This window comes from Lepidochelys kempii, chromosome 23 (genome assembly GCF_965140265.1).
Source record: "Lepidochelys kempii isolate rLepKem1 chromosome 23, rLepKem1.hap2, whole genome shotgun sequence".
NCBI lineage: Eukaryota > Metazoa > Chordata > Testudines > Cheloniidae > Lepidochelys > Lepidochelys kempii.
The window spans coordinates 16,042,804-16,058,661 of NC_133278.1; the positions used below are offsets into that span (position 1 = coordinate 16,042,804).

Sequence of the window (15,858 nt, forward strand, 5' to 3'; positions counted from 1 at the left end):
AGGCGACTCCCAGCAGAGCTGGGGGGCAGGGCCAGGCTCCGGGTAACAAGCTGTCAGACCCCCAAGGGGCACAGGATGCAGTAGCCAGACAGACAGAGCACGGGGCTGACTCTGATTCCAACAATCTCTGTTTACAAAACGGTGCCATTTACAGAAGCCCCAGGGCTGCAGTGGGGCTGGAATGTCTCAGCAGCAAAGAAAGCACAGAGTCCAGGGTGAGGTGGCGGCAGCGAGCCCCACTGGAGCCAGAGGCTCTAACCTCCCGCAAGCCCAGTGTGAGGCCAGAGCCCAGGGCACGGGTGGGAAGCGAGATGGGCTGTAAACATGACAGGCCGTGCCAGGCCCAGTTGTGGTCCCAGGATGCAGGTGGGGAAGGGGATCTAGGCCCAATGCGGGGCAGGGATCTGGCTGGAGTGCATCTGGAGGGGGCAGGGAATCCAGACCCAGGGAACTGAAGGGTTTGGAGGACGGTATAGATGGGATGGATGGGGGATTAGTGTCTGGGCCAGGGCTGCAGGAGACCAGGGCGAACCAGGACCTGGGCCCACCAGGGAGGGCGGGGTTGGGGGGGGTGGGGTGGAAATCGCAACTCATTTGGCTGTCCAGGACATATCCCCAGTGCCCAGCTATCCCATCCCTGCCCTTCTCTGCCAGCCTCCCCAACCCCGATGTCCAGCTCCTCCCACCTTGCCGTTCTCTGCTAGCCTTCCCCCACTCCAGCTGCTCACACCTTGCCCTTCTCTCCTAGCCTCCCCACCCATATCCAACTCTCCCCTTCCCTCTCGGCCCCCAGCCACATGTCCCCACCCCAGGTTTCCCTGGAGGGGGGGAGCAGTGAGCGGAGCAGATGGACCTCCCAGGGCGAGAAGCAGGGCTGCTCTGGGGAGGCAGCAGCTGGCCCCTGACTCAGAGCTTGTGCGGATTCACCCAGCGGTAGGTGCCCTCGTACTGGAACCCAACCCTCTTCATCAGCTCATCCGCCTCGGGTGGGCCCCGGCTGGAAAAGAGCAACACCCCCGGGTTAGAGCCCACAGACAGCCCTGCCAACATGTGTGGGGCACATGGTTCTTATGGGATGTGGAGCAGGCCCCCCACCCCCCCAATCATTCACCTCCTTCCTCTGCAGCTCCAGCTGGAGAAGTCTTTCTGGCAGCTTAATGCCCATCTAAATCAGCGCCACCCCCACCCCTCACCCTGTGCCCTGCCAGGCCCCCCAGCACCCCCACCCAGCCCCCCAGCACCCCCTCCCAGTGCCCGCCGTGCCTGCTGCCCGGGAATCTGGCACAATGCCCTGGGGCCTCACCTGCCATAGCAGTACGGGATGGGTTTGATCCTCTCAGACTCTATCTTGTGCAGCAGTGGAGTGAAAATGCGCCAGGCTTCGCGCAGCTCATCACTGGGGGGTGAGGGGAGTAACGTCAGTGCTGGTGCCCCCTGCAATGGCAGCCGGGGGGCGCAGCATGGGGGGCAGCGACAGCCAGTGTCATGTGCTGAGCAGGCGGATGTGACCCGTGAGTGCTGGATGGGAAATCCCATGCAAAAGGGAGGGTCTGTCCCACACTGGGATGGGGGCCAGCACCCACCCAGCCCAGACCCAGCCACTCCCACATGGTCCCCATGTGCCAGCACTCACCTGCCCCGTCCAGACCCAGCCACTCCTGCATGGTCCCCACGTACCAGCACCCACCCAGGCCGAGACCCAGCTGCTCCCCCACAGTACCCAGGTGCTAGCACCCACCTGCCCTGCCCAGTTCCAGCTGCCCTGCTCTGCCCAGACCCAGCCGCTCCCCCACGGTCCCCAGGTGCCAGCACGCACCCACCCCACTCTGCATGGATCCAGCTCCAGCACCCAGCTGCCCTCGGGACAGGGATCAGGGCCGGGACTGAGCCCAGCACCCAGACATCCCGGGGCCCTCAGGGATGGGGAATCAGGGACAGTCAGGCCCAGCACGTGGTTGCCTCGGTGATGGGGGATCAGGGCCGGAACCAAGCCCAGCTGCCCCGAGGCTCTCAGGGATGGGGGATCAGGGCCAGACAGGCCCAGCACCTGGCCACCTTGGGAATGGGAATCAGGGCTGGAACCGAGCCCAACACCTGCCTCGGGGATGAGGGATCAGGGCCAGTCAGGCCCAGCACGTGGCTGCCTTGGGGCCCTTGGGGTTGGGGGATCAGGGCTAGAGAGGCCCAGCACCCACCTGCGCACAAAGTGCATCTGATTGCCACAGAAGACGTCCAGGATGAGTCGCTCGTAGGCATCTGGCAGCTTCACATCCTGGGGAGATGGAGACATGAACTGGGGTGTGAGGAAGGGAGCGGTTGTGTTGGGAAGAGGAGGCTGGGATGGGGGTGAGAATGGCTGGTTTGGCAGCCATAGGTTAGGTCCAGCTCTCACTCCTCATGGCAGTGGAGATGGAGGGAAGGGGGGGCTGTGGGGGGGAGCCAGCACCTTGTAGCGGTTGCCATAGGTCAGTTCCAGCTCTCACTCCTAGGACAGTGGGGATGGGGGATGGAGGGAAGGGGGGGGCCTGGGGTCGGCACCTTGTAGTGGTTGCCATAGGTCAGGTCCAGCTCCGACTCCTCAGGCAGTGGGGCTGGGGGATAGACGGGAATGGGGGGTGAGAGGGCTGTGGGGGGGAGCCAGCACCTTGTAGCGGTTGCCGTAGGTCAGGTCCAGCTCTGACTCCTCGGGGTCGAAGAACATGCCAGGTTTCTTGGTCATCATCTTGGTGTAGACGGCCTCGTTGGGCTGCACCCGGATCACCAGCTCGTTGCGCTTGCACTGCTGGTGGAAGATGTCACCCGGCACATCCCGGAACTGCAGCCGCACCTCGGCCTTGCGTTCGTTCAAGGCCTTCCCGCAGCGTAGCACGAACGGGACACCTGGGGAGGAGGGGTTAGAGACAGAGCTAGGGCCACCCACCCCAATAGCACGACAGCACACACGGGGCAGGGACGGGGTGTGTAGGAGAGAGAGACACTCCCCAGCACGCAACACCGCGAGAGAGGGGAGGACATCAGATTTTTCCTGTTCCACTCCCCCTGCTCAGGACTGTCCAGTCCAGGGCCACCCCGTCCCATCCCATCCTGTCCTATTCTTTCCCAGGAACAGCACCCCGACAGCACTCACCCCTAGGTGCTCGCTGACACCTCCAACCTCGCTTGCCTCCCATCCCATCCTCCCCACAGCATTGACTCCCAGACATTTGCTCCCCCATGCCATCCCCACCACAACACTGACTGCCAGGCGCCCGCTCATGTCCCCCACAGCGCTCGCTCACATCCCCTCTGGTCACCCCCCACCACGCTCGCTCAATCATGCCCCCCATGGCGATCACCCCAGTCCCTCCCCCCTGGCACTCGCTTACCTCCCCACGGTGCTTGCTCACCCCCCCCTTCCTGTGAGCTTGCTTGCACCCCTGCTGGTCACCCCCCCACAGTGCTCGCTCACCATCCCATCTCTCGTTGTCCACGTACAGCACGGCGATAGCGAAGGTGGCTGTGTTCGAGCCAGTGGGGACGGTGGGGTCATCCAGGTAGCTCTTCCTGGCCTCACCCACCCCATCGGGGTTCCCCATGTACTGGCCCAGCACCACATTGCCCAGCTGCAACTCCGAGATGCACTTCAGCACCTTCACCTGCGGCGGGGATGGATGGCTTAGGTCCCCAGCATCACCATGGGGACCAGGATGCTGGAGAAGGGGAAGAGGCGTGGGGAGCACTGGGTGGGGGAGCCCAGGGTAAAGGGGCTCGGAGGGTGGCAGGGGACGGACGGGGGAGTACAGGGTCAGCGCCATTGCACCAGGGAAGTAGCCAGTCCGGTTCAACATAAGAATGGGCATACTGGGGTCAGACCAAAGGTCCATCCAGTCCAGTATCCTGTCTACTAACAGTGGCCAATGCCAGGTGCCCCAGAGGGAGTGAACCTAACAGGTAATGATCTAGTGATCTCTCTCCTGCCATCCACCTCCACCCTCTGACAAACAGAGGCTAGGACACCATTCCTTACCCATCCTGGCTAACAGTCATTAATGGACTTAACTTCCATGAATTTATCCAGTTCTCTTTTAAACCCTGTTATAGTCCAGGCAAGGAGTTCCACAGGTTGACTGTGTGCTGAGTGAAGAACTTCCTTTTATTTGTTTTAAACCTGCTGCCCATGAATTTCATTTGGTGGCCCCTAGTTCTTATATTATGGGAACAAGTAAATAACTTTTCCTTATTCACTTTCTCCACACCACTCATGATTTTATAGACCTCTATCATATCCCCCTTAGTCTCCTCTTTTCCAAGATGAAAAATCCTAGCCTCTTTAATCTCTCCTCATATGGGGCCCATTCCAAACCCCTAATCATTTTAGTTGCCCTTTTCTAATGCCAGTATATCTTTTTTGAAATGAGGGGACCACCCCTGTATGCAGTATTCAAGATGTGGGCGCACCATGGATTTATATAAGGGCAATAAAATATTCTCCGTCTTATTCTCTATCCCTTTTTAAATGATTCCTAACATCCCGTTTGCTTTTTTGACTGCCGCTACACACTGCATGGACATCTTCAGAGAACTATCCATGATGACTCCAAGATCTTTCTCCTGATTAGTTGTAGCTAAATTAGCCCCCATCATACTGTATGTATAGTTGAGGTTATTCTTTCCAATGTGCATTACTTGACATTTATCCACATTAAATTTCATTTGCCATTTTGACTGCCCAATCACATAGTTTTGTGAGATCTTTTTGAAGTTCTTCACAGTCTGCTTTGGTCTTAACTATCTTGAGCAGTTTAGTATCATCTGCAAACTTTGCCACCTCGCTGTTTACCCCTTTCTCCAGGTCATTTATGAACAGGTTGAATAGGATTGGTCCTGGGACTGACCCTTGGGGAACACCACTAGTTACTCCTCTCCATTCTGAACATTTACCATTTATTCCTACCCTTTGTTCCCTGTCTTTTAACCAGTTCTCAGTCCATGAAAGGATCTTCCCTCTTATCCCATGACAACTTAATTTACGTACGAGCCTTTGGTAAGGGACCTTGTCAAAGGCTTTCTGGAAATCTAAGTACACTATGTCCACTGGATCCCCTTTGTCCACATGTTTGTTGACCCCCCCAAAGAACTCTAATAGATTAGTAAGACATGATCTCCTTTTACAGAAACCATGTTGACTTTTGTGCAACAATTTATGTTCTTTTATGTCTCTGACAATTTTATTCTTTACTATTGTTTCAACTAATTTGCCCGGTACTGACGTTAGACTTACTGGTTTGTAATTGCCAGGATCACTTCTAGAGCCCTTCTTAAATATTGGTGTTATATTAGCTATCTTCCAGTCATTGAGTACAGTAGCTGATTTAAAGGACAGGTTACAAACCATAGTTAATAGTTCAGCAATTTCACATTTGAGTTCTTTCAGAACTCTTGGGGGAATGCCATCTGGTCCCAGTGACTTGTTACTGTTAAGTTTCTCAATTAATTTCAAAACCTCCTCTAGTGTCAACAATTCCTCAGATTTGTCACCTAGAAAAGAAGGCTCAGGTTTGGGAATCTCCCTAACATCCTCAGCCGTGAAGACTGAAGCAAATAATTCATTTAGTTTCTCCACAATGACTACCATCTTTAAGTGCTCCTTTTGTATCTCGATCGTCCAGGGGCCCCACTGGTTGTTTAGCAGGCTTCCTGCTTCTGATGTACTTAAACATTTTGTTATTACCTTTTGAGTTTTTGGCTAGCTGTTCTTCAAACTCCTTTTTGGCTTTTCTTATTACATTTTTATATTTAATTTGGCAGTGTTTATGCTCCTTTCTATTTACCTCACTAGGATTTGACTTCCACTTTTTAAAAGATGCCTTTTTATTTCTCACTGCTTCTTTTACATGGTTGTTAAGCCACGGTGGCTCTTTTTTAGTTCTTTTACTGTGTTTTTTAATTTGGGGTATACATTTAAGTTGAGCCTCTATTATGGTGTCTTTGAAACGTGTCCATGCAGCTTGCAGGGGTTTCACTCTAGTCACTGTACCTTTTAATTTCTGTTTAACTAAAGTCCTCATTTTTGCATAGTTCCCCTTTCTAAAATTAAATGCCACAGTGTTGGGCTGTTGAGGTGTTCTTCCCACCACAGGAATGTTAAATGTTGTTATATTATGGTCACTATTTCCAAGCGGTCCTGTTATAGTTACCTCTTGGACCAGATCCTGCACTCCACTCACGACTAGATGTTGCCTCTCCCCTTGTGGGTTCCTGTACCAGCTGCACGACCTGTTCTGTCCCTCTGATATATTTTATACCGTTATGATTGTGTCCCATTGACTGTCCTCCCTCCACCAGGTTTCTGTGATGCCTATTATATCGATATCCTTCTTTACCATGAGGCACTCTAGTTCACCCATCTTATTATTTAGACTTCTAGCATTTGTGTACAAGCACTTTAAAAACTTGTCACTGTTTATTTGTCTGCCCTCTTCTGATGTGTCAGATTCTTTATGTGAATGTTTCTCGTCTGATCTGGCCCATACTTTGTCCTCTTTCATCCCCACCTCCTGACTAAAACCTAGAGAATCTCTATCAATAGACTCTCCTCTAAGAGAAGTCTCTGTCCTATCCACATACGCCTCTGCAGCAATCGGCTTTCCCCCATCTCTTAGTTTAAAAACTGCTCTGCAACCTTTTTAATGTTAAGTGCCAGCCGTTTGGATCCACTTTGGTTTAGATGGAGCCCATCCTTCCTGTATAGGCTCCCCCATCCCAAAAATTTCCCCAGTTCCTAATAAATCTAAATCCCTCCTCTCTACATCATCGTCTCATCCATGCATTGAGACTCTGAAGCTTTGCCTGCCTACCTGGCCCTGCGCATAGAGGTCCTGGATTTCAGTCTCTGTCCTAGCAGCCTAAATTTGGCCTCCAGGACTTCTCTCCTATCCTTCCCTGCGTCATTGGTAACCTACATGTACCATGACCACCAGCTCCTCCCCAGCTCTACACATAAGTGTATCTAGATGCCTCGAAAGATCTGCAACCTTCGCACCAGGCAGGCAAGTCACCATATGGTTCTCCCGGTCATCACAAACCCAGCTATCTATGTTTCTAATGATAGAATCTCCCATTACTAAAACCTGCCTTTTCCTAATGACTGAAGTTCCCTCCCCCGGAGAGGTAACCTCAGTATGAGAGGATACCCCAATATGATCTGGAAGGAGGGTCCCAACTATGGGAAGGTTTCCCTCTCTTCCCATTGACTGCTCTCCTTCTCTGGGCCTTTCATCCTCCTTAACAGTGCAGGGGCTGTCTGACTGGAGGTGGGACAAATCTATAGTGTCCTGGAAAGCCTCATCAACATACCTCTCTGCCTCCCTTAGCTCCTCAAGTTCCACCATCCTGGCCTCCAAAGCCCGTACATGGCATCTGAGGGCCAGGAGCTCCTTGCACTGAAAGCACACATACACCACCTGCCCACAGGGCAGGTAATCATAAATGCTACACTAAGTGCAATAAACAGGATAGCCCCCACTCCATTGCTGGACTTCTGCCTGCATTTTCTCCTAAAGTTACCTAGGTTAATGATAGGGTTTTTGTTTAAATCAAGAAGTTTTGATTATAGTTTAGTGTAAAGGTTTTAAAGAATGGCAAGTGTACCTTGCCCCCTTCCCACTCCCCTTCAAAATTCCTTCTCAAAACTCCGTTAGCTGCCCTTGTTCGCTCTGGGCCACAAGAGGGCACCTCAACCCAATCCATTAGGACAGGAGCAGCTAAGCATAGAGCTGGAGGGGTGGGGAGGGCACGACACCTCCTGGGACAGGCCCTGCCCTGGGTCCCAGCACTCCTTGCCAAGCAGGATGCCCCCTGGGGCAGGGCCTGGGGTGCTTGGTCCCTGTGCAGTGACCTACCTTCTCATCCCGCACATCGTCTGAGTTGGTGGAGGCTGGTTTCTCCATGGCCACCAGGCAAAGCATCTGCAGCAGGTGGTTCTGCATCACATCGCTGCCAGGAGGGGGAGGAGTCAGCGCGGGAATCACTGCCCCAACACGATCCTCGTCCAGTCCCCCAGCACAATCCCATCTCCTCCATCTACCCCCAGTGCCCTGGGTTCTTCCCTCCCAGCAGGGGGAGGGGTCAGTGCGGGAATCCCCATCCCAGCACGGCCCCCATCCAGCCCCCCAGGATGATCCCACCTCTCTTCCATCCACCCCCCACTGCCCGAGATCAGTGGTTCTCAACCAAGGGTATGTGTGCCCCAGGGGCTACTCAGAGGTCTTCCAGGGGGTTCATCAGTACATCTAGATATTTGCCTAGTTTCACAACAGGCTACATGAAAAGCACTCGCGACTTCAGTACAAACTAAAATTTCATATGGACGAGGACTTGTTTATACAGCTCTGTATACTATCCACTGAAATGTAAGTACAATATTTATATTCCAATGGATGTATTTTATAATTCTATGGTAACAATGAGAACATCAGCAATTTCCCAGTAATCCTGTGCTGTGCCACGTTTGTAGTTTTATGTCGGACTTTGCAAACAAATGGTTTTTAAATGAGGTAAAACTTGGGGTAAATGAGACAAATCAGACTCCTGAAAGTCATCTGGAAAGATTGAGAGCCTCTGCCCTGGATCCCTCCCTCCCAGCAGGAGGAGGGGGTCAGTGCCAGCCGGTCTGGGATTCCCCTTGCTCTCCCTATCTGGTACCGTCTTTACCCACCCCTCCAGCGGCCAAGCCAGCACGGCTCTGCCTGCCGCCTCCATGCCAAGAACAGGGCCCCCTGCCCCGCTCACCGGATGATCCCAAACTCATCGAAGTAGCCGCCCCGCCCCTCTGTGCCGAATGGCTCCTTGAAGGTCAGGATGACGCAGGCCACATTGTCCCGGTTCCACACAGGGCCGAAGATCCGGTTCCCGAACCTGCCAGGGAGACACAGAGCCTGTCTGAGGGGGGAGCTACCATACTGGCGGGCTTTGGGGGGGTCTCACCCTGACAGACAGTGAGGGGCCCTTAATGCTCCCCTGCCACCCGCCCGGTTCTTCCCTTGGGAAAGGGCCCAGCCACGCTTTCCCCCTGGCTCTGCCCCATCTCCCAGCCAGCCCCACCTCAGCACCATGAGGTTCTGCACCATCTCCTTGCCCAGGTAGTGGTCAATGCGGTAGATCTGGTCCTCCCGGAAGAGCGATGCAATGTGATTGGACAGTTTGTTGGAGCTCTCCAGGTCCTTCCCGAATGGCTTCTCCACGATGATGCGGTTCCAGCCCCTGGGGGGAGGGGAGAGCAGAGGGTGTCAAATGTGGCTGCAACTAGAGGGGAACCTCGGAGCCCTCACCCCATGGGGTTCTCACACATCCCAGGCCTGTGCCCTAACCCCTTCCCCTAAGCGCTCATGCTTAGACCCTGCCCCACCCCTGTCTCTCACCCGTGGCCCATGCAGCACTCCTTGATGTTGCGGGTGACGTGCTCGTAGACGCTAGGGGGCAGTGCGAGGTAGAAGAGCCGGTTGGCCTTGTCCCCATTGTGCAGTGCGTCCAGGTGGGCGTTCAGCCGCCGGAAGGAGGTGCTGTCATCGTAAGTCCCCGACATGTAGCTGTTCCGGGCGAAGAACTCCTCCAGCTTCTCCTGCTCATCCGGCTCCACCTGCGGGGAGGGGACGCGGCTGCGATCAGCTGAGGGACACAGCCTTCCCAGTCAGCTAAGGTACCGAGGGACACCTAGCCACCTAATCCCAGGGATAAAAGCCCTGCCCCCCCGCTATTTAGGGGAGCTGTACCCCAGACGCACACACCCCAAGGCTAAGGACCCCAGGCCCTCCCCTGCTCTGGAGAGGGGCTAGTGGGTGGGGTGAGAGGGCCACACCTTGAAGTAGGGCTGGCTCTGCTTGCGGATGTCGGCCACGGTGATCTTGGAACGAGCGTAGCCCATCACGTAGGTATCATCGGGCAGAAGACCATCCCGGAAGAGCCACCTGGAAGAGAGTTCAGCTGGGTCACTCGATGCCAGACCACCAAGGCACCGGGTCACCACCACACAACCCCGGCCTAGTGAGGGTGGCAGAGGGCAAAAAGAGGGACTTACCAGATGGTCGGGTAGATCTTCTTCTTGGCCAAGTCACCCTGGAACAGACAAAGGGGATGTCACAGTAGCAAACAGGCAGGGAAAGGCCCCATGCCCCATTCCCACCTCCCTGCCCTGATGGGAGCTGGCACCCCCTAGATGGGAAAGGCCTTGTGCCCCATTCCCTGCCCTCCCGAGCCAGCCAATCCCTGCCCTGCAGCCATATCAGAGCCAGCACCCCCTACAGGGGAAAGGCCCAGTGCCCCATTCCCTGCTCCCCTGAGCCAGCCAGTCCTCACCTTGGGGCTGGATCAGAGCCAGAGCCCCCTAGAGGGTAAATTCCGCAACCCTCTCTGCATGACACAGTGCCCCCAGGTCTACCCATAATCTCACACGTCCTTTCTTTGCAGCTTTGGGCCTTTACCCAGGGTGGGGTGTGGCTCTGCGGGAGGGCGGAGCAAAACCAAGCTGCCACAGCGCTGCAGGCAGGTGAACTCGCGGGCTCTGTGCCAGGCCCCACTTGCAAACCCCACAGCCTTAGCACGGGTGCTGTTTGTTCTGGGGCGGGGGGGTGGGCGGGGGAGATCACGCTGATTGGGTTGCAAGCAACAGGGATTTGCTGAGTCATGGAGGCTCAGCACCCAAAAGAAAGGCGGTTCTTGGTGCAAGGGGCAGTGGTTGACAGGGCAACTCCCCAGCCTGAGCCACACAGACCATGCCATCTGACCTCCTGCTGACCATGAACTCTGTGCACGCAGGCTGACAACACAGGCTCATTGTCTGCGGCAGCCAGTGGAAGCAAACACCAGCCCCCTGTCTGCACTGGGCAGGGACGTCCCCCAGATGGGGCCACATGTTGTGCGTGGGCATGGATCCCTGTCCGTCTGTCCCACCCTGGGGATTTGGGGGCTCTGTAGAGCCAGGCTGTCCCCTTGGGATGCTGCTCTGGGGAGGGTCAGACACAGGGGGCAGGGAGGTGGGTGCAGGTGCAGCAGGAGCTCTGGGGAGGGTCAGACATGGGGGTGGGAGGCAGGGAGGTGGGTGTGGACACAGCAAGACCTATGGGGTGGGTAAGACATAGGGTGGGGGACGACGACAGGGAGGTGGGTGTGGATGTGGATGCAGCAGGAGCTCTGGGGAGGGTCAGACATGGGCGGCAGGGAGGTGGGTGCGGACACAGCAGGACCTCTGTGGCAAGTTAGACACAGGGGGTGGGGCAGGGAGGATCAGTCGATTGATTCCCCAAAGATCTAGCTCAGAGGGCTTCTCTGCCGGCTGCAAAGGGTCACCACCCCCCATCCCACCCTCTTGCCCCGTTCAGAACCTGCAGCAGCTTAGCTGCCTCCTATTCAGCTAGGCCCAGCCTGGTGGAGGTGTTATGTAAGTTTGCTCTGAGAGTCGCGGTGGGGGTGTGGCTCCCAGTCTGACCTAGTCCATGTTGGCTCCACCCACCAGCCCATTTCAATGCAAACTAGTTCAGGGAGATGGGGACAAAACAAAGCAGTGAGTCACAGCCTTCCTCCCCTGCATGACACAGCAGGGGCAGTGCCCCAGGCGGAAGGTGTCTGGGCTTGTAGCAAGTCAGCGTACATACACACAAACACACCCACAGAGCAGGGATGTCAGTCCGAGGCCAGGACATGGCTGAGCAGGGCCCTGGTCAGCTAGGGAAAAATATGCCAGTGAGAGCCAGGTGTCCGGCCCAGCCGAACCAGCACGTCCACAGCTCCCCTCCCCACCACACGACAGCAAGGACATTCATGTTTGCCACCCGCCCTGCCCAGGAGCCAGACACTACCTTTTGCTCATTCCGTGTCCCAGATTCTGCTCCGCCAGAACCTGGCTCAGGTCCCCCCCAGAAAGCCCTGGGGAAAATGAACAGCTCCCCCAGAACCTGGCCCATTTCCCCTCACAAAGCCCTGGGGAAATTAACAGGAAGCCAAGGAAGCTCCTTATCTATCACAAACAATAAGCCAGCTTTCTCCTTCCTCCCTCTGCTGGGGAGGGGCAGGTGCCAGGGATTCAGCCTGGGCCATCCCTGCCTGACCCACAGAGACCCCAAGCGATGGCAGGGGCAGCTCCCCACCACAGCTGACCCAGGCCTGGCTCATAGTGTGGGGATGCCTAGCTTCTGCCCGTGATTCCCTGATGTGAGAGAGGCTATGGAAGGCATCGGCTCCACTAGCTTGGGGTTAACCCACTTCACATGAAGCTGGAGGAATGCCTGTCTAGAAAGGGAGCTGGGCTCCTGAGTTCAATTGCCCTGTGTGACCTTGGACTAGTCACCGAATCGCTCCATGCCTCAGTTTCCCCACTACAGCGTAGGGACTGAGTGTCCATGCAGTGCCTAGTGTAACAGGGGCTCTGCTCCCACTCGGGGTGGGGTGGTGGGAGTGCATGTGTTGTCCGCCCCAGCCCCAATCTCTGCAAAGAGAGGTGTGCTTTACACACCTAGGAACAAGGAACCCACTGCATGGGGGCGGTCTCTGGAAAGCCATGAATCTGAGAAGGACCTACGGGCCTTAGTGAACAACCTGAGCTCCCAGGGCCACACTGTGGCCAAAGGGATTCGTGGGATCCTGGGGTGTAGCAACAGGGCAGCCGTGAGCAGAAGCAGGGAGTGGATTTTACCACCAGACACGGCCTTGGGATATTGTGTCCAGTTCTGGTGGCCACATTTTAAAACGGCTATGGAAAAACTAAAGAGGGCAGAGAAAAGAACCAGAAAAATTATTCAAGGGCTGCAGAAAAATGCAAGAGCCTTAAACGGCTCCCTCTGTTTCAAAGGGAAGACTGATTCCAGCGCTGTGGAGAAAGGCAGCCCCAGCACTGGGAAAGGGAAGCTGAAGCCAGAGAAATTCAGTCCAGCAATACAGCACCTGTGGGGGTGATTAGCCATCGGAACCAACTCCCAAGGGAAATGAGGACTTCTCTGTCTCTGCTGCCTCCGAGTCCAGCCAGGCTGCCTTGATGGAAGATGCTGGAACCTCACACAAGGTACTGGCTAACCAGGGACCGAAGTAGGTGAGATTCTCTGGCCTGGGACACACACGTGTTGGACTAGATGTCCCACACTGCTGCAAGCTAAGGTTTACTTCCATGAAGATAGCAAGGGTGAGCAGTGTAGCATTGACCATACCAAGCTACGTAGAGGTAAGAGCTACCTGGGGCTCATCTGCGCCAGGACTTATAGCGATAGCCACCTCCATGTGACCATACACTTCTTGCTGCACAAGGACACCCACCACCGGCACTGGGGCTAGAGCAGCCTTGCTCTCCTCTGGGCACAGTGACTCAGCAGTGCCTGGCACTTCCCCTTTTGCTAACACCATGGATCCTGCAGCATGAGTGTCACCATGACGGCCTCTCTGAGAGCAGAGGGAACCGGACTTTGAGGTAGAAAATGGTTAAACTGAAGGCCCTGGGGAGGGAACTGGGACAGTTTGGGGGGCACTGAGGTGAGTATGGGGTGGTTTCAGGGGCCTAAAGCATGCCTGTGGGGTGGGGCAGTTTTGGGGGCATCTGGGGGTGTCAGGGCAAATTTGGGGCGGTGGGTGAATTTGAGGGCACCGGGACAATCTCAGTCACACACATTTGCTTGCTGAAATCATGCTACTGTTCACAGGATCAAGATAACGGCGGCTTGGCCAAGCCAGGGCCTGCCCCCCGCACTGTCTCATCACCACAGCCAGCATCAGCAGTGCACCCAGGCCTCGGGTTTCCCCATGGTGGGGCACACAGCTAAACCTGATCTGTGCCTACAGGGATTAACTCCCCACCCGCACCCCCATCCCACAAGCTGCTGCTGCGGGAGCCAGGTTACACAATGAGCTGCAATCACTGCCTGTGTTACACAACATGGTTCAGGAAGTTGAGTCACTCTGTACCTAGTGCCGGGCAGCCTGGCTGCAGCCATCAACATTATTTATCTCAATTGGTACAATCCCTGCCCTCTGCTTCGAGCCCAGTGCAGAAGTACCTGAGTAGCCCCAAGGGAGGCTCGAGACCAGGGACAATCCTGCGGCCACTTGGTGCTTCAGGGCTGCTGTCTCTCCAGGAGAAGATCAATCTTGTCAGCCCCCAGAGCCATGGGCCAGAGGGATTTCAGGGTCCCAGCCCATGGAAACACAGAGCCCTTTGAGGGGGATCTGGGTCCATCCCTGGGGCCCGCTGCCCAGATCCATCCCCTCCCTCAGCGCTCCACAGAGAGCTACAGGGAGCTCCTTGTGACCCCTCAGCGCTGCCTGTGCAGACTCTGGTACAGGGTGATCTGGGTTAAGGCTGGAGGCACTGCAAGGGCCAGGTGACTCAGGAGAAGACGCCGGCATGGGGCACCTGCCTCAATGGCTCCAGGGTGGGCTGTGGGTACTCACCGAGGCCCCCATGATGATGAAGATGTGGGTGTCGGACTGGAGGAAGTCCTTGCCCTGGCACAGCTCCTCGCGCATCATCCCACACACCTGCGAGCGGCTCAGCTCCCGCTGAAGAGTCATGGTGCTTGAATTGCTGCTCCCTAAGAGCAAGAGAGAAGCCAGGCTGGTTTGTGTGAGCTGGACTCCCCGCCCCGGGAGGGCTGGCCGGCCCAGTTTGTGGCTCCTCCACCAGCACCCTGGGGAGCAGGGCAACAGGTCTCTGCTTGTCCAACAGGACGGGCAGATACTGAGCTGCCGGGCAGAGAAGCCCCATGGCGGAGGTGAAATGAGGCCTGGTGGGGATGTGAAGAGAAGTCCCAGGATAGGAGTGAGGGGAGGGGTCACTGTTGGGTCCTGCCCCAAGTACAGCCCCAGACACCAGAACCACTGCTCCCCAGTGACACCTAGCTCCAGCCACCCCAGCGAACCACACCCACTTGCTCCTCATCCCCCAGCACCCTCCTACCCTCCCAGTGCCCTCACTCCCGCCCAGTGTCCCCCTGCTCCCCCCATTCCTACCCCTAGTGCCCTCTAACTCCTGGTCCCCTCCCACTACTCCATGCCCCGTTTGCTCCTGTCCTCCCCAGAGCCCCCCACCCCCATTGCCCCTCTGCTCCCACATCCCCCAGCGCCCCACCTCCCGCACATGCCTCCCGCTTCCCACAGCACCCCCTGCTCCCACATGGCCCCCGCCTCCCCCAGCGCCCCCCCACGTCTCCCGCTTCCCCAGCGCCCCCCCGCTCCCCCCACGTCTCCCGCTTCCCCAGCGCCCCCCGCCTCCCCCAGCGCCCCCCCGCTCCCACATGCCCCCCCACGTCTCCCGCTTCCCCAGCGCCCCCCCGCCTCCCCCAGCGCCCCCCCGCCTCCCCCAGCGCCCCCCCGCTCCCACATGCCCCCCGCCTCCCCCAGCGCCCCCCCACGTCTCCCGCTTCCCCAGCGCCCCCCCGCTCCCACCGCCCCCCCACGTCTCCCGCTTCCCCAGCGCCCCCCCGCCTCCCCCAGCGCCCCCCCGCTCCCACATGCCCCCCGCCTCCCCCAGCGCCCCCCCACGTCTCCCGCTTCCCCAGCGCCCCCCCGCTCCCACCGCCTCCCCCAGCGCCCCCCCGCTCCCACATGCCCCCCGCTTCCCCAGCGCCCCCCGCTCCCACATGCCCCCCACCTCCCCCAGGGCCCCCCGCCCCGGGCGCTCCCTACCGCTCCCCAGGTCTCGCTCCCGCTCTGCCGCCGGTCCAACGCTCGCCCGGCTCCCCATCGCGGCCCCGCCCCCTGGCCGCCCGGCCAATCGGCGGCCTCACTCCGACCCCGCCATGACACCTAGCGAGGCGGAAGCGGTGCTGCGTCTTCCGGGCCGGTTCCCAACGGGGTCCGCACCCGCCGCCGAGCGTCCCTTCTGCTTCCGGGTCCTGTGGCAGA

At 57.2% G+C, this 15,858-nt stretch overlaps 1 protein-coding gene across 2 annotated transcripts; it reads right to left on the reverse strand.

Moving 5' to 3' along the window:
* Window positions 1–110: 110 nt before the first annotated feature.
* Window positions 111–15,768, reverse strand: G6PD (glucose-6-phosphate dehydrogenase). Of its 2 annotated transcripts, XM_073321947.1 has the most exons (13): window positions 15,640–15,768; window positions 14,407–14,546; window positions 10,055–10,092; window positions 9,836–9,944; window positions 9,399–9,616; window positions 9,082–9,240; window positions 8,770–8,895; window positions 7,881–7,974; window positions 3,449–3,635; window positions 2,645–2,880; window positions 2,196–2,272; window positions 1,304–1,396; window positions 111–997 (listed from the first exon to the last, which is right to left on the reverse strand). In XM_073321947.1, exons 1-13 carry the CDS (start codon window positions 15,695–15,697, stop codon window positions 907–909), a joined length of 1,626 nt encoding a protein of 541 aa, XP_073178048.1. In that variant the 5' UTR covers window positions 15,698–15,768; the 3' UTR covers window positions 111–906. The 2 variants fall into 2 exon arrangements, with proteins under 2 accessions (XP_073178048.1, XP_073178049.1); XM_073321948.1 differs by lacking the exons at window positions 14,407–14,546; window positions 15,640–15,768 and adding an exon at window positions 10,333–10,608.
* Window positions 15,769–15,858: the final 90 nt, after the last annotated feature.

Excerpts from the sequence above, each read along its gene's own strand:
- G6PD (XM_073321947.1), bottom strand. The coding sequence starts at position 15,697 with ATGGGGAGCCGGGCGAGCGTTGGACCGGCGGCAGAGCGGGAGCGAGAC. Across the intron at positions 9,617-9,835 it reads AGAGCCAGCCCTACTTCAAG|GTGGAGCCGGATGAGCAGGA; the intron begins GTGTGGCCCTCT and ends CCCTCCCCGCAG. Across the intron at positions 9,241-9,398 it reads GAGTGCTGCATGGGCCACGG|GGGCTGGAACCGCATCATCG; the intron begins GTGAGAGACAGG and ends CCCTCCCCCCAG.